The sequence below is a fragment of the Bos indicus x Bos taurus genome, chromosome X (assembly GCF_003369695.1).
Source record: "Bos indicus x Bos taurus breed Angus x Brahman F1 hybrid chromosome X, Bos_hybrid_MaternalHap_v2.0, whole genome shotgun sequence".
Classification (NCBI taxonomy): Eukaryota; Metazoa; Chordata; class Mammalia; order Artiodactyla; family Bovidae; genus Bos; species Bos indicus x Bos taurus.
This window is the reverse complement of record NC_040105.1, coordinates 56224403-56247394: the sequence shown is the minus strand read 5'-3', so window position 1 is coordinate 56247394 and position 22992 is coordinate 56224403. Positions and strand designations below refer to the sequence as shown.

At 41.9% G+C, this 22992-nt stretch overlaps 1 protein-coding gene across 3 annotated transcripts; it reads right to left on the bottom strand.

Annotated features, from left to right (window-relative positions):
* Nucleotides 1-3642: 3642 nt before the first annotated feature.
* AKAP4 (A-kinase anchoring protein 4) lies at nt 3643-22246 on the bottom strand. Of its 3 annotated transcripts, none has more exons than XM_027534536.1 (6): nt 22076-22246; nt 20313-20408; nt 8246-8296; nt 7919-8020; nt 4237-6378; nt 3643-4007 (listed from the first exon to the last, which is right to left on the bottom strand). In XM_027534536.1, the coding sequence occupies exons 1-6, from the start codon at nt 22109-22111 to the stop codon at nt 3852-3854; spliced, it is 2583 nt and encodes an 860-aa protein (XP_027390337.1). In that variant the 5' UTR covers nt 22112-22246; the 3' UTR covers nt 3643-3851. The 3 variants fall into 3 exon arrangements, with proteins under 3 accessions (XP_027390337.1, XP_027390338.1, XP_027390336.1); XM_027534537.1 differs by lacking the exon at nt 22076-22246 and adding an exon at nt 21300-21470; XM_027534535.1 differs by lacking the exon at nt 22076-22246 and adding an exon at nt 20830-21084.
* Nucleotides 22247-22992: the final 746 nt, after the last annotated feature.

Genomic DNA, 22992 nt, shown 5'->3' with positions numbered 1-22992 from the left:
TTATATTTCTAGACAAGGAAATTGCTTTAGATCATACATTAACAGAAAGAAGAGAGATGTATGATAACTAATAGATCCTATTTGTGGTGGTAGTTTCATCCTAAGCCTTATCTGACTCTTTGCGAACCCATAGCACCTATAATCTATATGTTAATACTCCATTAAAAGTTAAAACCTACTCATAAGACTAGACAACTGGCTACCTGGCTACAAGTCTCCCCAAAGTGCCAGGTCCAGACTGGGTTTCAAGCTTATTCTCCTGAAAAGAAATGAAATTTGTCTATTAAAATTCCACTTGTTTTTCTTCCAACTATTTGTAATTTGGTCTGTTACACCACAATCACAGGCAAGGGATTGAGATTTTAGTCATACAAGACTCAGATCCAGCACTTGGAAATCAGAAATACTTGCAATTCAATGCCTGTTCTCCAAATTGAGCCAGCACTATGCTCCATCTTCTCCATGGAGAAGGAAATGGCAACCCACTCCAGTGTTCTTGCCTGGAGAATCTCAGGGATGGGGGAGCCTGGTGGGCTGCCATCTATGGGATCGCACAGAGTCAGACACGACTGAAGCGACTTAGCAGCATGCTCCATCTTGACAGGAAGTTGCCAGAGCCATAGTTGCCCAGTTCCCTGAATTAAAACTGAGCAAGACTCTGGGGCTCTGGACTACAAATCCTTTCTGTGTCCCCATTTTTTTGGTAGGATATGGACTTCATTCAACGTCCTGACCTTCCCTGAGTTCCAAAAGCCAGATTCAAACAGTTGCTAATCAGAGAAGGGAGGGGATACAGAAACAGGGGAGGAGCAGTCAAGTGGTGTTACAGCCTTGGGGCAGGATCCTAGTTCATAATCAAGGAATATGTATAACAATATCTTTGAGTTGTGTAGAACTGGGACCCCACCCAGGTGGATGATGGAAACTTCAAGCTGAATGCTAGATTCCTGGAACACTATAAGATCCACTGAAGAAGGAAATGGCAAACTACTCCAGTATTCGTGCCTGGAAAATCCCATGGATAGAGGAGCCTGGTGGGCTATAGTCCAAGAGTCGGACACAACTTAGCGACTAAACTACCACCACCACCCTATTACTTCACCACCAACCATTCAGAAGAAAGTCACACCATGCCAAGTCACACCTCATGCCAAATTTTGCCTTCCTTTTCTGGGGCCCAGTGATGACCATTCTGTTAGGCCTCCTGTTTGGCCCCTGTCTGTTTCATCTCTGACAGGGTCCAACAGTTTCAGGCTAAATTGTTGTTACTATGAGGTGAATGTTGGTTTTAGGCACAGAATACCTCTGTTTAAGTCAGGTGGAGAGAGACTTCTGCTCTACTAGGCAGGACTACATATGCCCCCTGTCAGCTGAAAGTAATTATAGAAGAACCAGCCCTCTGCCTCAATTCCCAAGAAGTATCTTGAGTATAGGGCTTCCCTTATGGCTCAGCTGGTAAAGAATCCGCCCGCAATGTGGGAGACCTGGATTTGATCCCTGGGCTGGGAAGATCCCCTGGAGAAGGGAAAGTGTTAGGCGAAGCACTCTGACTAAAACCGCCACCCTGGTCAGACACAATAGTAACCATTTGCATGAGTTGTTTTACGCAACAGGAGGTCCTGGTAAGGAACAGGGAACTAACAAGCCACCACCAACCGGAAGAGTTCTGGAAAGGTCAAAAGGAGATACCACATGTCTGACCACCTCCCAGAGTCCTTCTTGCTGGCATACATCTCGGCTGAACAAGTCCTGCACCACCAGGAAGGACTCTGAGCCAGAATGATTGGCTAAAGACAACCCAGAAACGAATCCTATCACCATAAAACTTGAGACTGTGAGCCACATGGCAGAGCAGTTCTCCTGGGTTCCCTTAACCCTACTGCTCTCCACCCAGACACTCTTTCCCAATAAAATCTCTTGCTTTGTCAGCATATGTGTCTCCTCAGACAATTCATTTCCGAGTGTTAGACAAGAGCCCAGTTTCAGGCCCTGAAAGGGGTCCCTCTTCCTACAACAACTCCAGTACTCTGGTCTGGAGAATTCCATGGACTATATAATCCATGGGGTCACAAACAGTTGAACATGACTGAGTGACTTTCACTTATCTTGAGTATAAAGTATCTCAGGGGGAGTTGTGAGGGGAAACTGACTCAAATCATCTGCCCTGGCCAGGTACCATAGTAACCATCTGCATGAGTTATTTTCAATAGGAAGTCTTGGTAAGGAACACTGAACTAAGCAGCCACCATCAACTAGAAGAGTTTGGGAAAGGTCAAAAGGAGATGCCACATGTCCTACCGACCTCCCAGAATTCTTGCTGGCATCCATCTTAGCTGAGCAATGCACGTGCTATCAGGAAGGACCCTGAGTCAGAATGATTTGTCAGAGACAACCCAGAAACTAATCCCATCACCATAAAACTGGAGACTGTGAGCCATGTGGCAGAGCAGTCTTCCTAGTTTCCCTTACCCTTCTGCTCTCTCCTCAGGCAATCCTTCTCAACAGTCTCTTGCTTCGTCAGGAAAAAAAAAAAAAATCTTTTTACAGAGCATCATCACATCTATTCCTGTAGTTTAATCTTTAAACAGGGAAGGTAACTTTGTCTACGTTTTGTGTGTGTGTGTGTGTGTGTGTGTGTGTGTGTGTGTGTGTGTGTGTGTTAGTCTCTCAGTCGTGTCCGACTCTTTGCAACCCTATGGACTATAGCCTGTCAGGCTCCTCTGTCCATGGGATTCTCCAGGCAAGAATACTGGAGTGGGTTGCCATCTCCTTCTCCAGGGGATCTTCCCGGCCCAGGGATTGAACCCCAGTCTTCTGTACTACAGGTAGATTCTTTTACTGTCTGAGCCATCTGGGAAGCCCTGTCTACATTTTACAGGTAAATAAAAAGACTCAGAGTCTACCTAGATGATTCTAAGGCCATGAAACTAAGTAAGAGTCCAAAGCTTTAACTTTTGAGTCCAGAATGATGCAAACTAGCCAACAGAGGACCACAGGGCTGGAAACACTGTCTTGATCTGATTTGTAATGAATTATAGCATTGTGATGGACTTCTGAGAAGTATACAAGAAATCTAGGAATTTAGTGCTAGTCTCAAAGGAGATATTGAGATTCACATAGGGTGGCTGTGAAGAATTTATCATTCTATAGCTTTGTTCTCTGCAAATTTTTTTCAAACTGCTGGAAAACAAGGAAATCTCATCAGTTGAAGGAAATGACTTATAAGGAAGCTTTGTGTGTGGGGAAGGATTGGATCCTGATGTAGTTCTGGGTGGTATTTAGCCATGTGTAGTGGACCCTGGGAGTGTATGTGTGTGCGTGAGTAATATGCTTTCTGAAGTTTGTTTTTCATCTAGGCTCCTATCTTCAAACTCTTAAGTGACCAAGAAATCTGCATTCTTGGGATTATAAGGGGGATTATCAAGTTATGTGCATAATTCAGGAAGAACAATAACTTGTGGACTGAGATTTGGATAAGCCAAATGACTTAGGAACTTGGACATGGGTTATACCCCTGTGTCTTGGTTGCTTAGAAAATAAACCAGGGTGAGATATGGATACAAGTCCAACACTGTTATCACCATTCCTTGAAACTGGACCCAATTGCCTTAGATATATCTGACAAAGAAAACACTGGCACCATTTTTCATTTTAATTTTTTTTATTCATTTTCTTTCCCAGCTTGTTGGGACACCCTGTATTTGCACAGTCCAACTGCTGATGTATTGGGAAATACAATCATGTAGAGTGCAGTTCACTGGCTTGATGGTAGGGGGTGTTCCAGCTGGGATGGAATGCTGCTGGGGGCGGGAAGTAAACGGAGAGGGAGAGGAGGCAAAGGAGTTGTTGGCTCACAGGTTAGCGAGCAGCCAGTCTAGCAGTTGTTTTCTAGCCATGTTTCCCACGGCTTCATCCAGTTGTCGTTCCTTGGCAAACTTCATGACCTCTTGAAGAAGATCTCCTACGCTGTACCCCTTCTCTGCTGCCTTAGCCGAAACTTCAGGAAGCTGCGCGAGAGCAGAGATAGCTTGAATCATGTGATGCTTTTAAAGCCAGGACCCAGAGGGAGAAAGTCACCTACACCCCACCCATCTTTCTGCCTATGATTCTTGGATTAAAGGCTGAAAAGATAGACTGAAAAAAAGAATGGACTGCTCTGAGTACAATACTACCTCCCTGCCCCTACCCACTCCAGCCCCCTTTCTTCTTGTTCCTTGTCGTGTCGCTATCGCTTACCTTCTCCAGTTGTCCATCATCATCTCCCATGAAGTAGAGCATGGGTACATTAAATTGTGAGGCTGCAATCCACTGCAGGACAGCTTGGAGCTGCTTTTGCAAGCTGCTTGTTGAGCACTGATTATTGACAATGACTTCAGGCCCGTGAGAGTCTTGGTAGCTCTGAGACATCCCAGCTTCGTAACTAGATCTGGGGCCACTGGTCTGGTAAAAATTAGAGTTGTTGGATGAGGATGCTTGTTCTTCCAAATCAGTGAGGGCTGCCTCGTTGTTGCTATACTTAGCCATGATAAGGCACAGCTTCATCACAGATTCTACCAGCTGATCTATAAATTGTCGGTTCACTTGCTTCATCCCACCGACAAAGTCAACTTCTCGATTGTCCTGGCCTTGTTCTTCCTCTCTGTCAGACTTCTTGAATATGGAGGTTGATTTGTTTGTCCTGATCTCGGAATGTTTGTTCTCACCTTCACAAAGATCTTCACAGTTGAAGGGGCTCTCATTAAGCAGTTTTTGAATAAGTGATAGAACCATGTTTGACATATCCAGCTTCTGGGAATCCAGATGTTGATTGTCCTTCATAGAGGTGGATGGTCCAGGTGCTCCACGAGTTTCTAGATGTTTCATTGAAAGTGCCTTGGCACTTTGGCTACCTCCGCACTTTTCATATTGGGCACTCTGGGTCATATAGCTCGTGGTACCAGGTGGACAGTCATCTTCACATGCCTCTTTGCCCTTGGCCTGCTGGGTCAGATGGTACTGGATCAGCATAAGGGCAGAGACAATCAAGTCCTTTGCCAGTGAATCTGTGGAAGGGCTGATCTTCTCTCTCTTTTCCTCCTTATGGGGACAGGTTTTGCTAGGCATCTTGCCTTGATTACACTGCTTTTGGTTCCACATAGTCAGACTCTCCTTGAGGATATGTTCACTGACTTTCTCAGCACTGGTCAAAGACTTGCATTCCTCTTGTTTCACCTTGCACTTGTCCTTTCCTTTCATCTCAGCCTTCACAGATGAAAATTCAAGACTTTGGTTTTTGCACTTGGCATCATGGGACCCGGCTTTCAAGGATGTATATGACAAACACTGAGATTTAGTTTCCTTTTTTTCACCAAGAAGAGCGCTGACCAAACGTTTCAGCATAGCCTCCATGATATCAGCAGCATTTTGTTTCCCATGATTGAACAGATTCCTCTTGACAGCTGAGACAAAGTCTGAGTCAGTCATCAGGACCCCAGTGATGTTATGTAGGTTCTTCATGCAGGAATCAATCAAATCTGACACAATTTCTTTGGTATGTTTCAATAGCACCCTCTTCAGGACCACACAAGCTGGAATTGGTTTCCCAGAGCTATGAACTTTCAAGGTCTTCATAACAGAAACCATCATATCGGATGCCACTTGATTGGCATAAACCATGAGTCCTTTGCTGATGGAATCTGCAAAGTCTTTGCTGTCTCTTTGGCACATTTGTTTGTCTCCGCCTTTGTTCTTGTTGGATAATTCACTATACAGAAAGGTTTTTCGACCACCATCCCTACACTCCTCCCCAGTGCCCCGCATTTCTGCAGAGGTCACTTCTACAGCATCATGGGCCATTTCAGAAGCGATCTTGCTCACAGCACTGCGAGGGCTGTTTTTCCCTTTGTCCCCACTGGGTGGATAGATCGAATGATGAAGACATTTGCTCCCATTTTCTAATTTCTCCTTGATTTCCTTACGGGCCATCTGGATTACCAGAGAAGATAATCGATTGACATAGAAGGAGAGATCATCCATAGAACATTCTCCATCAGGGGAGATAACTGCCCTCTGATTACTAGGAGATTTGCCTGGAGGAGTAGAAGGACTCTGGTTATTGTTGGTGTTTTTGGCTGCTGTCATTTCCAGACGTAGGCTCTGAGGTTCGTTGTTCACACAATCCATGTTCAGGTGATTGGCATAGATGCTGTAGCAGTTCCCAGAAGACAATTTTTGACAGTTTCCCTCTGTCTCTCCTACTTTATGTTTACAACTGGAGGCTGAAGGGCTCAGTGCATGTTGGAAACCTAGGGCATACTTTTGAAGATCATTCAGAAGCCAGTTGAAGACACTTAAAGGATCAGAAGGAGCTTGTTTGAAAAGGCACACTGACCCCTCCGTCTAAAAAAAGAACAACGCCCATCCATAAGAGTTTGGATAGGTACTTCTTTACCCTATTTAGAAAATATATCTCTGAAGTTTCACAGATTAAGGATTTGGCCTTTAGAATTTTCATGGGCACATATCATACAATTATATACATTAATACACATTCAAGCACAAGTGGCAGTGACAAAAGCTTAGTGTATATACATTTGTACATTTAACTACATATAAGTGTTATCAATATATTTGTCAATTTCATTTGAGTATGTGAATTTATAACAATATATGTCAAAAATGTGTCAGTGTCTCTGTTGTGTGTGTATATGCACATTAATATATCAACTCATGAGTGTGAATGTGTCAGTCAATATTGTGTGTGAAAATGTGCCTGTGTGTATGTGTGCACATGTGTGTCAGTGCACATGTGTGATGTCACTGTGTGTAAGCATGTGTCATAAGGTACTGACATCATACTCATTGTATTATGTCATCTGTATAGGCCAGCATGTGCATGGTAGTATGAATATTCAGTACATATGTGTGAATGTAAAAATATGCATGTATATCAGTGTGTCTCTTAATATGCTTGTCACTGCCACATGTAGCTTAAGTTACAATCAAGGAGACCTACACTGTGTGTTATAAATATGGGCTCCTCTTCTAAAAACAAACACCAGGTGTATCCTTTCTATTAAGACCCCAGAGTGAAGTTGGCCACCCCTAACTGAACCCAAAACCCTTTGGAAAATATTTTATAACTGGTTTTCCCTGCCTTCGAGTCTACTTTCATCATAATACATGTAAAAAATGCTTCAAAGGCATCTGTGGTCAGAAATTATGTTTCTGATCATAATATGAGCCTAGGAACACAGAACAAGGAATATTTAAGTCTTTTGCACTGAAACCAGATATCTTGTTCCAATTATCAGCTACTCTAGGCTTCTAGGACTGTGAGAATTATCATGTGTGCTAATGCCTACCCCAAACCAGCTTACCAGGTGTAATTTGGAATATTTACACAAAAACAAAAAAATTCCATATGTGATAGTGGTGTGCAAATGTAATTGATTCAAACGTTATGATACCCACTAGCCTAGGTAATCTCTTAGACAACAGGGTGGAGACCAGGCAACTACAGTGTTTGATTGTTGTGGATTCTCTCTTCTCCATATCTTCTCTATTGTTTTGGACACTGGGCAATGTGAGACACACAAGTCCATTACAAACCAGCAAAGAACATTGCAAACGATCTTGCTTATAAGCCCGTGTCTTTGTTAAGAAAAGCACAGCAAGATTCTATTTGCAGGAGCTACTTGAAATCAAGAAAGGGCATTCTGAGCCTCTGTGATTAGTGTCATTGTGAGATACTGTGAACTTACTGGGGGCATTGAACTTACCATGACTCTGAACTTAGGCATGTGTTCTCTAGAATGCCATAGTATTAAAATTTTGAGTCTATTTGACAATAGTTCTCTTACTATCTCTGAACCAGAGCCCTCAGATTCAGCACTGAGCTCTGGGAATGAGAAAGGCTAGACTCAGGGGCTGTCTATACCTTAGACTGGTCTTGCTTCTCAGTATCCTTGATCACAATAATTTCTTTTTCTTCTAGATTCTCCAGGTTTAAGTCACCTTCTGAACTACAACCAGCAGCATCCTGTGGAATTAAGAGATAAGATTCTTGTGAAAAGTTGCTTTTTTGAGATTTTTTCAATCTGCCCCCCTAGGCTACTACTTCAAACCAAGAATGATGGCTTCCCACCTGAGTCCCCTCCACCTTTCCCCCCTCTGCCACAACCTTTCCCTTCTCATGCTGTCACTGATAACCCTTCTTGGCAGCTTCCCGCCCATTCCAACTCTGAGGGGAGGAGAGGGTACCCACCTTAGAATCTTTATCTTCCATGCTCAGGGTAGACACATCGACAAAGCATATCTGCATCAAATTAGGAGGGTTAATTCAGAAAAATTCCAGAGAAAAGGCATTAATTTTCCTGGAAGATGATAGTAGCACCTACCTTATCAGTTCTTGTGAGAATTGATTGAGATAGTGTGTGTAAAGCTTTTAGGAGAGTGCCTGGATATAGTTAAGTATGCAATAAACAACAGACAAATAATTTTTATTAGGCAGATAGAATCTTAATGTTACTACATTTCCTAAGTGAGAATACTTGTGAAAGAGAAAGAGTTCAAAATACAGCACCCACATTTACTGAGAAAACCAAAAAGAGAGATGATTTGCCCAACTGACATAAACTCAAAGGTATAACTTGTATTATAACTGGCTCCCAGTTTGGAGCACTTTCTACTGTTGCCAAAATGTGGTGTTTTTACTATTGATAACATAGATTTTAGGTGGCCCATGGATAAAAATTTTTGTGTTTAATAGGTAATTTTTAATTGTTATTCATTAGGAAAATACACACTAGAATATCAAATCTATCATATTATGGATAACAGTGTTTAGAGTGATGGTAATTTTTAAATGTAAGTCATTTTTTAAAACATTGTAGAGGAGGCGGTCCTAAGATGGTGGAGGAATATAGGACGGAGAGACCACTTTCTCCCCGACAAATTCATTGAAAGACCATTTGAACGCTGAGCAAATTCCACAAAACCACCTCTGAACGCTGGCAGAGGACACCAGGCACCCAGAAAGGCAGCCCATTGTCTTCGAAAGGAGAACAAAGGACTGAGCGAATACTAGAGGAGAGCTAGCCGGCTCTGGACTGGCCCATCCCCGACTGGAGGCAGGGAGACAGGTGGGCAGCAGCCAGAGCTGGAAAGGGGCAAACTCGGCCCTAAAGATGGCACCCTCTACCAAACTGCAAGCAGGCTTCCAGTATCCAAGACTTTCTGGGATTCTGGATGGTTAACATCCGCCAGGAGGATTGTAGCCAGAGATCAGCTCCCCAGAAGACACACACAGCACACCTGAGAGGGCGTGCCCACTGCCACCCAGGAAATCCAGCTGCTGGGATCAGGGAGGCGATAAGACACACTGCACCTGGGGAGAGCGCGCTCGCCAAGCACCTGGTTGCCTGAGCTACTCAGACTTGGGAAGGGAACAAAACGCAGGCCCAACCAAGTCTGCGCCTTTGTGGAGTACCCAAGAAACTGAACCTGAGCAACTAAGACCTGGGAAGTGCACACAACCAGGGCCTGCTTCAGACAGTTCCACTGCAGAGCAACCTAAAGCCTTAGCAGTGTAGACTGGAAAAGCACATACGCTGTGAGCAGGCACAAACCCAGTGTGGCTGAGACACTGTGAGCACTCCCCACACACGCCAGTGATATTTGTTTGCAGTGTTCCTCCCTCCCCACAGCACAACTGAACAAGTGAGCCTAAATAAGTGACCACCTTCACCCCCTTGTGTCAGGGCAGAAATTAGACACTAAAGAGACCTGCAAATAGAAGAAGCCAAAATAAACAGAGGGAATCATCTTGGAAGTGACAGGTGCAACAGATTAAAACCCTGTAGTTAGCACTGACTACATAGGAAGGGGCCTATAGACCTTGAGAAGTATAAGCTGGAACAAGGAACTATCTGAAACTGAACTGACACCACACTGCCCACAACAGCTCCAGAGAAATTTTTAGATATATTTTTACTATTATCATTTTTTTAATTAAAAGTTTTTTTTAAATTTTAAGTCCTCTATTACTGCTTTAATTTTCATTTTTATAATCTACTATTACCTTGCAAAAGAGAAAAAAAGACCCTATTTTTAAAGCAAACTTCAATATATTTTTTATAATTTTTGTGATACTGTCTTGTTTTTTTAATATTGTACTTTTGAGAGTATAACCTCTACTTTAAATTTTAATCTTTGCTTTGTGGTATTTGTTATCAAATTTGAACCTTTAAGAATCCAATCTTGAGTACCCGTTTTTACTTAGGAGTGTGATTACTGGCTTGATTGCTCTCTTCCCCTTTTGACTCTCCTTTTTCTCCCCCAGGTTACTTCTATCTCTTCCCTCCCTCTTCTCTTCTCTACCCAACCTTGTGAATCTCTGTGGGTGTTCCAGGCTGTGGAGAACACTTGGGGAACTGATTACTACCTAGATCTCTCTCCTTTTGATTCCCCCTTTTCTCCTCCTAGTCACCTCTATCTCCTTCCTCCCTCTTCCCTTCTCTATGTAACTCCATGAACCTCTCAGAGGGTTCCAGATTGTGGAGAGCACATAGGGAATTGATTACTGGCTAGATTGTTCTCTCCCCTTTTGATTCCCCCTCTTCTCCTCCTGGTCACCTCTATCTGCCTCCTCCCTCTTCTCTTCTCCATGTAACTCTGTGAACCTCTCTGGATGTCCCTCACTGTGGAGAATCTTTTCACCATTAACCTAGATGTTTTATCATAGGTGCTGTATGGATGGAGAAGTCTTGAGGCTACTGTAAGAACAAGACTGAAAACCAGAGGCATGAGGCTTAAACCCCAAACCTGAAAACACCAGAGAACTCCCGACTCCAGGGAACATTAATCAATAAGAGATCATCCAAAAGCCTCCATACCTACACTGAAACCAAGAACCACCCAAGAGCCAACAAGTTCCAGAGCAAGACATGCCATGCAAATTCTCTAGCAACACAGGAACATAGCCCTGAGCTTTGGTATACAGGCTGCCCAAAGTCACACCAAATCCACAGACATCTCAAAACTCACTACTGGACACTTTATTGCACTCCAGAGAGAAGAAATCCAGCTCCACCCACCAGAACACCGATGCAAGCTTCCCTAACCAGGAAACCTTGACAAGCCTCTGTTCCAACCCCACCCTCAGGGAGGAACCTCAACAATAAAGGGAAACCACAAACTGCCAGAATACAGAAAGGCCACCCCCAAACACAGCAATCTAAACAAGATGAAAAGGCAGAGAAATACTCAGCAGGTAAAGGAACGGGATAAATGCCCACCAAACCAAACAAAAGAGGATGAGATAGGGAGTCTACCTGAAAAAGAATTCAGAATAATAGTAAAAATGATCCAAAATCTTGAAAACAAAATGGAGTTACAGATAAATAGCCCAGAGACAAGGATTGAAAAGATGCAAGAAAGGTTTAACAAGGACCTAGAAGAAATAAAAAAGAGTCAATCAATAATGAATAATGCAATAAATGAGATCAAAAACACTCTGGAGGGAACCAACAATAGAATAACGAAGGCAGAAGACAGGATAAATGAGGTAGAAGATAGAATGGTAGAAATAAATGAAGCAGAGAGGAAAAAAGAAAAAAGAATTAAAAGAAATGAGGACAACCTCAGGGACCTCTGGGACAATGTGAAATGCCCCAACATTCGAATCATAAGAGTCCCAGAAGAAGAAGACAAAAAGAAAGGCCATGAGAAAATACTTGAGGAGATAATAGTTGAAAACTTCCCTAAAATGAGGAAGGAAATAGTCACCCAAGTCCAAGAAACCCAGAGAGTCACAAACAGGATAAACCCAAAGTGAAACACCCCAAGACACATACTAATCAAATTAACAAAGATCAAGCACAAAGAACAAATATTAGAAGCAGCAAGGGAAAAATAACAAATAACACACAAGGGGATTCCCATAAAGATAACAGCTGATCTTTCAATAGAAACTCTTCAGGCCAGAAGGGAATGGCAGGACATACTTAAAGTGATGAAAGAGAAAAACCTGCAACCCAAATTACTGTACCTAGAAAGGATCTCATTCAAATATGAAGGAGAAATCAAAAGCTTTACAGACAAGCAAAAGCTGAGAGAATTTAGCATCACCGAACCAGCTAAAGGATCTTCTCTAGACAGGAAACACAGAAAGGGTGTATAAACTCATACCCAAAACAACAAAGTAAATGGCAACAGGATCATACTTATCAATAATTACCTTAAATGTAAATGGGTTGAATGGCCCAACCAAAAGACAAAGACTGGCTGAATGGATAAAAAAACAAGACCCCTATATATGCTGTCTAAAAGAGACCCACCTCGAAACAAGGGACACATACAGACTGAAAGTGAAGGGCTGGAAGAAGATATGTGATACAAATGGAGACCAAAAAAAAAAAAAAATGCAGGAGTAGCAATACTCATATTAGATAAAATAGACTTTAAAACAAAGGCTGTGTAAAGGGACAAAGAAGAACACTACATAATAATCAAAGGATCAATCCAAGAAGAAGATATAACAATTATAAATATATATGCACCCAACATAGGAGCACCACAATATGTAAGGCAAATGCTAACAAGTATGAAAGGGGAATTTAACAATAACACAGTAATAGTGGGAGACTTTAATACCCCACTCACACCTATGGATATATCAACTAAACAGAAAATTAACAAGGAAACATAAGCCTTAAATGATACAATGGACCAGTTAGACCTGACTGATATCTATAGGACATTTCACCCCAAAACAATGAATTTCACCTTTTTCTCAAGTGCACACAGAACCTTCTCCAGGATAGATCACATCCTGGGACATAAATCTAGCCTTGGTAAATTCAAAAAAACTGAAATCATTCCAAGCATCTTTTCTGACCACAATGCAGCAAGATTAGATGTCAATCACAGGAGAAAAACTATTAAAATTTTCAACATATGGAGGAACAATATGCTGCTGAATAACCAACAAATCACAGAAGAAATCAAAAAAGAAATCAAAATATGCATACAAACAAATGAAAATGAAAACATAACAACCCAAAACCTGTGGGACACTGTAAAAGCAGTGCTAAGGGGAAGGTTCATAGCAATACAGGCATACCTCAAGAAACAAGAGAAAAGTCAAATAAATAACCTAACTCTACACCTCAAGCAACTAGAAAAGGAAGAAATGAAGAACCCCAGGGTTAGTAGAAGGAAAGAAATCTTAAAAATTAGGGCAGAAATAAATGCAAAAGAAACAGAAGAGACCATAGCAAAAATCAACAAAGCCAAAAGCTGGTTCTTTGAGAAGATAAATTAAATTGACAAACCATTAGCCAGACTCATCAAGAAACAAAGGGAGAAAAATCAAATCAATAAAATCAGAAATGAAAATGGAGAGATCACAACAGACAACACAGAAATACAAAGGATCATAAGAGACTACTATCAGCAATTATATGCCAATAAAATGGACAACTTGGAAGAAATAGACAAATTCTTAGAAAAGTACAACTTTCCAAAACTGAACCAGGAAGACATAGAAAATCTTAACAGACCCATCACAAGCACGGAAATTGAAACTGTAATCAGAAATCTTCCAGCAAACAAAAGCCCAGGGCCAGACAGCTTCACAGCTGAATTCTACCAAAAATTTAGAGAAGAGCTAACAACTATCCTACTCAAACTCTTCCAGAAATTTTCAGAGGAAGGTAAACTTCCAAACTCATTCTATGAGGCCACCATCACCCTAATACCAAAACCTGACAAAGATGCTACAAAAAAAGAAAACTACAGGCCAATATCACTGATGAACATAGATGCAAAAATCCTTAACAAAATTTTAGCAATCAGAATCCAACAACACATTAAAAAGATCATACATCATGACCAAGTGGGCTTTATCCTAGGGATGCAAGGATTCTTCAATATCCGCAAATCAATCAATGTAATACACCACATTAACAAATTGGAATATAAAAGCCAAATGATTATCTCAATAGATGCAGAGAAAGCCTTTGACAAAATTCAACATCCATTTATGATAAAAAAAAAAAAACTCTCCATAAAGCGGGAATAGAAGGAACATACCTCAACATAATAAAAACTGTATATGACAAACCCACAGCAAACACCATGTTCAATGGTGAAAAATTGAAACCATTTCCCCTGAAGTCAGGAACAAGAAAAGGGTGCCCAATTTCACCACTGCTATCCAACATAGTTTTGGAAGTTTTGGCCACAGCAGTCAGAGCAGAAAAAGAAATAAGGAATCCAAATTGGAAAAGAAGAAGTAAAACTCTCACTGTTTGCAGATGACATGATCCTCTACATAGAAAACCCTAAAGACTCCACCAGAAAATTACTAGAGCTAATCAATGAATATAGTAAAGCTGTAGGATATAAAATCAACACACAGAAATCCCTTGCATTCCTATACGCTAATAATGGGAAAATAGAAAGAGAAATTAAGGAAACAATTCCATTCACCATTGCAACGAAAAGAATAAAATACTTAGGAATATATCTTGGAGAAGGCAATGGCACCCCACTCCAGTACTTTTGCCTGGGAAATTCCATGGATGGAGAAGCCTGGTGGCCTGCAATCCATGGGGTCACTAAGAGTCGGACACAACTGAGCGACTTGACTTTCACTTTTCACTTTCATGCATTGAGGAAGGAAATGGCAACCCACTCCAATGTTCTTGCCTGGAGAATCCCAGGGATGGGTGAGCCTGGTGGGCTGCCATCTATGGGGTCACACAGGGTTGGCTGCAACTGAAGTGACTTAACAGCAGAAATATATCTACCTAAAGAAACATGGTGATAGTAGCAAGGTCTGATGCTGTCAACAGCAATATTGCATAGGAACCTGGAATGTCAGGTCCATGAATCAAGGCAAATTGGAAGTGGTCAAACAAGTGATGGCAAGAGTGAACATCGACATTCTAGGAATCAGTGAACTAAAATGGACGGGAATGGGTGAATTTAACTCTGATGACCATTATATCTACTACTGTGGGCAGGAATCCCTCAGAAGAAATGGAGTAGCCATCATGGTCAACAAAAGAGTTTGAAATGCAGTACTTGGATGCAATCTCAAAAAGGACAGAATGATCTCTGTTCGTTACCAGGGCAAACCATTCAATATCACAATAATCCAAGTCTATGCCCCAACCAGTAACGCTGAACAAGCTGGAGTTGAATGGTTCTGTGAAGACCTATAAGACCTTTTAGAACAAACACCCAAAAAAGATGTGCTTTTCATTATAGGGGACTGGAATGCAAAAGTAGGAAGTCAAGGAACACCTGGAGTAACAGGCAAATTTGGCCTTGGAATATGGAATGAAGCAGGGCAAAGACTAATAGAGTTTTGCCAAGAAAATGCACTGGTCATAGCAAACACCCTCTTTCAACAAGATAAGAGAAGACTCTACACATGGACATCACCAGATGGTCAACACCGAAATCAGATTGATTATATTCTTTGCGGCCAAAGATGGAGAAGCTCTATACAGTCAGCAAAAACAAGACCAGGAGCTGACTGTGGCTCAGATCATGACCTCCTTATAGCCAAATTCAGACAGAAATTGAAGAAAGTAGGGAAAACCACTAGACCATTCAAGTATGACCTAAATCAAATCCCTTATGATTTTATAGTGGAAGTGAAAATTGATTTAAGGGACTAGATCTGATAGATAGATTGCCTGATGAACTATGGACTGAGGATCGTGACATTGTACAGGAGACAGGGATTAAGACCATCCCCATGGAAAAGAAATGCAAAAAAGAAAAATGGTTGTCTGGGGAGGCCTTACAAATAGCTGTGAAAAGAAGAGAAGCGAAAAGCAAAGGAGAAAAGGAAAGATATAAGCATCTGAATGCCGAGTTCCAAAGAATAGCAAGAAGAGATAAGAAAGCCTTCCTCAGTGATCAATGCAAAGAAATAGAGGAAAACAACAGAATGGGAAAGACTAGAGATCTCTTCAAGAAAATTAGAGATACCAAGGGAATATTTCATGCAGAGATGGACTCGATAAAGGACAGAAATGGTATGGACCTAACAGAAGCAGAAGATATTAAGAAGAGACGGCAAGAATACACAGAAGAACTGTACAAAAAAGATCTTCATGACCCAGATAATCACGATGGTGTGATCACTGACCTAGAGCCAGACATCCTGGAATGTGAAGTCAAGTGGGCCTTAGGAAGCATCACTACAAACAAAGCTAGTGGAGGTGATGGACTTCCAGTAGAGCTATTCCAAATCCTGAAAGATGATGCTGTGAAAGTGCTGCACTCAATATGCCAGCAAATTTGGAAAACTCAGCAGTGGCTGCAGGACTGGAAAAGGTCAGTTTTCATTCCAATCCCAAAGAAAGGCAATGCCAAAGAATGCTCAAACTACCGCACAATTGCACTCATCTCACATGCTAGTAAAGTGATGCTCAAAATTCTCCAAGCCAGGCTTCAGCAATACGTGAACCATGAACTTCCAGATGTTCAAGCTGGTTTTAGAAAAGGCAGAGGAACCAGAGATCAAATTGCCAACATCGGCTGGATCATCGAAAAAGCAAGAGAGTTCCAGAAAAACATCTATTTCTACTTTATTGACTAGGCCAAAGCCTTTGACTGTGTGGATTACAATAAACTGTGGAAAATTCTGAAAGAGATGGGAATACCTGACCTGCCTCTTGAGAAATTTGTATGCAGGTCAGGAAGCAACAGTTGGAACTGGACATGGAACAAAAGACTGGTTGCAAATAGGAAAAGGAGTACGTCAAGGCTGTATATTGTCACCCTGCATATTTAACCTATATGCAGAGTACATCATGAGAAACACTGGGCTGGAGGAAGCACAAGCTGGAATCAAGATTGCCGGGAGAAATATCAATAACCTCAGATATGCAGATAACACCACCCTTATGGCAGAAAGTGAAGAGGAACTAAAAAGCCTCTTGATGAAAGTTAAAGAGGAGAGTGAAAAAGTTGGCTTAAAGCTCAACATTCAGAAAACAAAGATCATGGCATCTGGTCCCATCACTTGATGGGAAATAGATGGGGAAACAGTGCAAACAGTGTCAGACTTTATTTTTCTGGGCTCCAAAATCACTGCAGATGGTGACTTGCAGCCATGAAATTAAAAGACACTTACTCCTTGGAAGGAAAGTTATGACCAAGCTAGATAGCATATTGAAAAGCAGAGACATTACTTTGCCAACAAAGGTCCGTCTAGTCAAGGCTATGGTTTTTCCTGTGGTCATGTATGGATGTGAGAGTTGGACTGTGAAGAAAGCTGAGCCCCAAAGAATTGATGCTTTTGAACTGTGGTGTTGGAGAAGACTTGAGAGTCCCTTGGACTGCAAGGAGATCCAACCAGTCCATTCTGAAGTAGATCAGCCCTGGGATTTCTTTGGAAGGAATGATGCTAAAGCTGAAACTCCAGTACTTTGGCCACCTCATGCGAAGAGTTGACTCATTGTAAAAGACTCTGATGCTGGGAGGGATTGGGGGCAGGAGGAGAAGGGGACGACAGAGGATGAGATGGCTGGATGGCATCACTGACTCGATGGACGTGAGTCTGAGTGAACTCTGGGAGTTGGTGATGGACAGGGAGGCCTGGTGTGCTGTGATTTATGGGGTCGCAAAGAATCAGATACGACTGAGTGACTGAACTGAACTGAAAGACACAAAAGACCTATATATAGAAAACTATCAAACACTGATGAAAAAAATCAAAGAGGACACTAATAAATGCAGAAATATACCATGTTCATGGATTGGAAGAATCAGTATAGTGAAAAAGAGTATAGTAACCAAAGCAATGTATAGATTCAATGCCATTCCTGTCAAGCTACCAACGGTATTTTTCACAGAGCTAGAACAAATAATTTCACAATTTGTATGGAAATACAAAAAACCTCGTATAGCCAAAGCAATCTTGAGAAAGAAGAATGGAACTGGAGGAATCGACCTGCCTGACTTCAGGCTCTACTACAAAACCACAGTCATCAAGACAGTATGGTACTGGCACAAAGACACAAATATAGATTAATGGAACAAAATAGAAAGCCCAGAGATAAATCCATGCACCTATGGGCACCTTCTCTTTTACAAAGGAGGCAAGAATATACAGTGGAGAAAAGACAATCTCTTTAACAAGTGGTGCTGGGAAAACTGGTCAACCACTTGTAGAATGAAACTAGATCACTTTCTAACACCATACTCAAGAATAAACTCAAAATGGATTAAATATCTAAACGTAAGACCAGAAACTATAAAACTCTTAGGGGAGAACATAGGCAAAACACTCTCCGACATAAATCACAGTAGGATCCTCTATGACCCACCTCCCAGAATAGTGGAAATAAAAGCAAAAATAAATAAATGGGACCTAATTAAAATTAAAAGCTTCTGCAAAGCAAAGGAAACTATAAGGAAGGTGAAAAGACAGCCTTCAGAATGGGAGAAAATAGTAGCAAATGAAGCAACTGACAAATTAATCTCAAAAATATGCAAGCAACTCCTGCAGCTCAATTCCAGGAAAATAAACGACCCAATCAAAAAATGGGCCCAAGAACTGAACAGATATTTCTTCAAAGAAGACATACAAATGGTTAACAAACACATGAAAAGATGCTCAACATCATTCATTATCAGAGAAATGAAAAGATGCTCAACATCACTCATTATCAGAGAAATGCAAATCAAAACCACAATGAGGTACCATTTCACGCCATTCAGAATGGCTGCAATCCAAAAGTCTACACACAATAAATGCTGGAGAGGGTGTGGAGAAAAGGGAACCCTCTTACACTGTTGGTGGGAATGCTAACTAGTACAACCACTATGGAGAACAGTGTGGATATTCCTTAAAAAACTGGAAATAGAACTGCCATGCTGCTGCTGCTGCTAAGTCACTTCAGTTGTGTCCGACTCTGTGTGACCCCATGGACGGCAGCCCATCAGGCTCCCCTGTCCCTGGGATTCTCCAGGAAAGAACACTGGAGTGGGTTGCCATTTCCTTCTCCAATGCATGAAAGTGAAGTCACTCAGTCGTGTCCGACTCCTAGCGACCCCATGGACTGCAGCCTACCAGGCTCCTCTGTCCATGGGATTTTCCAGGCAAAAGTACTGGAGTGGGGTGCCATTGCCTTCTCCGAGAACTGCCATATGACCCAGCAATCCCACTGCTGCACATACGCACTGAGGAAACCAGAATTGAAAGAGATACGAGTACCCCAATGTTCATCGCAGCACTGTTTACAATAGCCAGGACATGGAGGCAACCTAGATGTCCATCAGCAAAAGAATGGATAAGAAAGCTGTGGTACATATTCACAATGTAATATTACTCAGCCATTAAAAAGAATACATTTGAATCAGTTCCAATGAGGTGGATGAAACTGGAGCCTATTATACAGAGTGAAGTAAGCCAGAAAGAAAAACACCAATAGAGTAGTATACTAATGCATATATATGGAATTTAGAAAGATGGTAATGATAACCCTATACGTGGTACAGTGAAAGAGATACAGATGTATAGAACAGTCTATTGGACTCTGTGGGAGAGGGTGAGGGTGGAATGATCTGAGAGAATACCAATGAAACATGTATATTATCATATGTGAAACAGATCGCCAGTCCAGGTTTGATGCATGAGGTAAGGTGCTCAGGGCTGGTGCACTGGGATGACCTAGAGGGATGGGATGGGGAGGGAGGTGGGAGGGGGGTTCAGGATGGGGGACACACATACCCATGGCTGATTCATGTGACTGTATGGCAAAAACCACTACAATAATGTAATTTAATTAGCCTCCAATTAAAATAAATAAATTAAAAAAAAACATTGTAGAAATACATATTAAATAACAATATGAGTGGTGCTTGAACATGATAAAAAATATGAAGTACTATGTAAATCACTCTTAGTTTTGGAACATAGCATTAAGTATTTTGCCCCCCTGAGGGAGTCCAACTTTGGGGCAACTTACTGGTAGCTAGGCAACATCATTATGACTTCAGAGGTGTGAGGTAGTGAAGGCTGGTAACTAGGCAACCACCACCCCTCACTCTCCTCAGCCTCCCTCCCCAGCCTGCCCCCCCCTCCCAGATCCTTTACATCACTCACCGCCCCCCCCCCAGATCCTTTGCACCCCGTCCTTTAATTGTGACTGTGTTATCCATGACCTCACTGATCCCCCACAGACCTTACTGAGCTTGAATCCTTGGAGAGGTCACTATCCATTAGCCTATCCTGGGCTCCAGGATATCTATACCCAAACACCAATCCTTTCCACTCCTTGGTAGGAGTCATTTTTGTGTCTTACCACTTTCCGGTCCTGATCTTGTTGTCCTCTTGGGCTGTAGAGATCAACCTTGCACACGCCCCTGCGGCTGTGTAACCAGTCAATATCATCAGACATCTGGAAAGAGAAATAAAATAAATCTTAAAGTCTAATACATGATTTTAAGAAACTGAATTGGTAAAGAATCCCTGGAGGGCTTTCTGAAACCCATCTGTGTTTCATATAAGTTTTAGGTTGGGAACTGATAGGGTAAGCCATGGGGGAAGGACACTCTGAAATGTTTGGACCTGAAGATCAAAATCTTTTAGCTCAGTCCATGGTCTTCTTTAATTTAGATTCCCCACACCAACTATTTGAAACCAAGGGAGTATCATATTGACCTGGGAAAATGCCAGTCAGGAAAAATGACAGCCTGGGAAACAAATTTAAAAGGGGGTCTACACACTGTAGGGGAGTCAAGTTCACCTCATTCCCTTTAACTGAATTTTAGCTAAACCTAGTCTAACCCATGCCTTCGGTTAACAGCTATAATACTTACCACATAGGGCCACTGGAGAAGACCAAGGTCAATACTAGTAAAGTGAATAAAGATTTCAACATATAGAACAAGTTTCTGAACATTGAGACCGCTCAGTCTAATAAGTATAACTAAGAGACAAATGTCTGAGGGAAGATCAGACCCTGATCCCATAGGACAAAGTTTAATTTTACTTTTGAAAGAGAGAATAAACTCTGCCAACTTCCTTCAAACCCCTTGACACCTCCCACACTTTTCTCTCCCTCCTTTCCTCCTCTTTCTCTTCCTCCCTTCCACCTTCCCTCCTTTCCTCCCTCTCTCGTCCTTCCTCCCTCCTCCCTGCTCTTTCTCCTTTCCCATCCTCCCTCCCTCCCTCTCTCTCTTTCCCTCTGCCTCTCTCAGTCTCAACATTTTAATAACTATCTTCTGATGGCTAGCCTTCACAGGATACTAAAAAAAACTGTAAAAAATAAAATTTATAAACTCATTACCTTGATAATGAAGTTATTTTAGACTTCGGCTGAAGATGTGCCACCTAGAAGGGAGATGGGCCCCTTGAGATGGAAGTGGGCAGTGCCAAGTTCTTGGGCACGTGCAGCTGGCTGCCACCCCGGTCAGCTGTTGGATGAGACTGAGGGAGCCAGGCTCTTGCCTGCTGCTTTTGACCCTGGTGTGTGACATCAGGGTTTGTTGAATCATAATGCCTGAAACCATAGCAACCCAGCAGAGGCGGGGCAGGCTGGCAAACTCAGTAGCCCTCCATGTCAAAAGCATATCAGTTTATCTACTGTACAACACATCTTTTTCTGTTCTATCCAGAAGAGTACACATATTTCTTTTATATTTTGTCCTACTCACAACTCCTTAAGACTTCCCTTCACATTCACAGATCCTTAAGGCCTCCCTTCTCGTTCAGAATGCCTTAAGATCCCCCTTCTCATTCCTTTTCAGCCTAGACTTCCAGTACCATCTAGTCATATTAGTTACCAGTGTGGTGGGGTCTATTTTTCATATTCAGATTGACCACCAGCCTCTCTGAGCATAACAGTATTAATTTTCATAGCTTATTTCCCTTTGGAAATTCAGAGTTATGTGGCAATAAATCTTTGGATGTATGTAGAAATAGAGAAACATTAAAGTCCTTTCTGGGTATCCTGAATAAAAATACGAAAGAAAATTTGAGGCAGCCTCAGCCCCTTCTGTAGTTTCACCTCACCATTAGGACATCCCAGTAGCTAGTCAAAAAGAAGGAAGAAGATGCCCTTACCTTTGTAGTATCAGAATAGGCTATCTTGTAGGACATTGGAATGGCTTTTTCTTTTAAATTTGGATGGTGTGATGACCCTTTCAGTTTGGCTCAAGATGGTGCTGCTTTCCTCAACCCTCCATACCCTCCTAAAGACTTGATTGCCAGTTGGTACCAGAACTTATACTTCATGACATCACTGTTTCCATGGAGAACAGTGACAGCACAGTCAGGGACTTTGTCCTTAGGATTCTAGTGTCTACTTCGTCCAATAAGCTTTAACCTTTCTTCATGAGACATTATTAGCCCCCCCCCCCCCCACCCAAAGCCAATCCACTTGGGTCAGGGTCAGCCTTTCACATACTCCTCAACCAATCAAAAGACCTGAGCCTCACTTATTATTTTCCATTATGGTCAGTGACAGATTGCTGGCTACAGTGTTTCTTAAAGCAATATCCACCCATTTGAGATGCCTTCAGGTTAGCCCCAGTTTGGAAGCATTAGCCCATAACCAAATCCTCTTATTGTGTCCAAGTCTTATCTTGGTTTTTCCTTGTCCTTTCTCCACCAGCCTTCACCTTAACCTCATGGGAACAAATGTATCTAAATTAAAAATCAGTTAAGATGAACACCTAAATCATAGTTTCAAATCCTTGGTTCTACCTTCATTTCTTCTTTTATCTGTTCCCTCAAATCACATGTCTTAACCCTCCTGTACAATTTTGATATTGTCAGTTCATGGCATCAGAGACAAACAGAGCTGGACCTTTGTTTGAGGTGGCAAAACCTATTTTATTCAGGCTACTGAAGTAAGGGAGATAACTCAGATGAACAGAGCTCAATCCACTGAAACAAAAGGCCTTTAAAATGCTGGGAAGTGCTAGAGGAAGTAAAATCTTGGTGGTGCAGTGGTAAGGAATCTGCCTGCCAGTGCAGGA

Excerpts from the sequence above, each read along its gene's own strand:
- AKAP4 (XM_027534535.1), bottom strand. The coding sequence starts at position 20,982 with ATGGGATCAGGGTCTGATCTTCCCTCAGACATTTGTCTCTTAGTTATA. Across the intron at positions 20,409-20,829 it reads TTCTCCAGTGGCCCTATGTG|ATGTCTGATGATATTGACTG; the intron begins GTAAGTATTATA and ends TTCTCTTTCCAG. Across the intron at positions 8,021-8,245 it reads TGGAAGATAAAGATTCTAAG|GATGCTGCTGGTTGTAGTTC; the intron begins GTGGGTACCCTC and ends TTAATTCCACAG.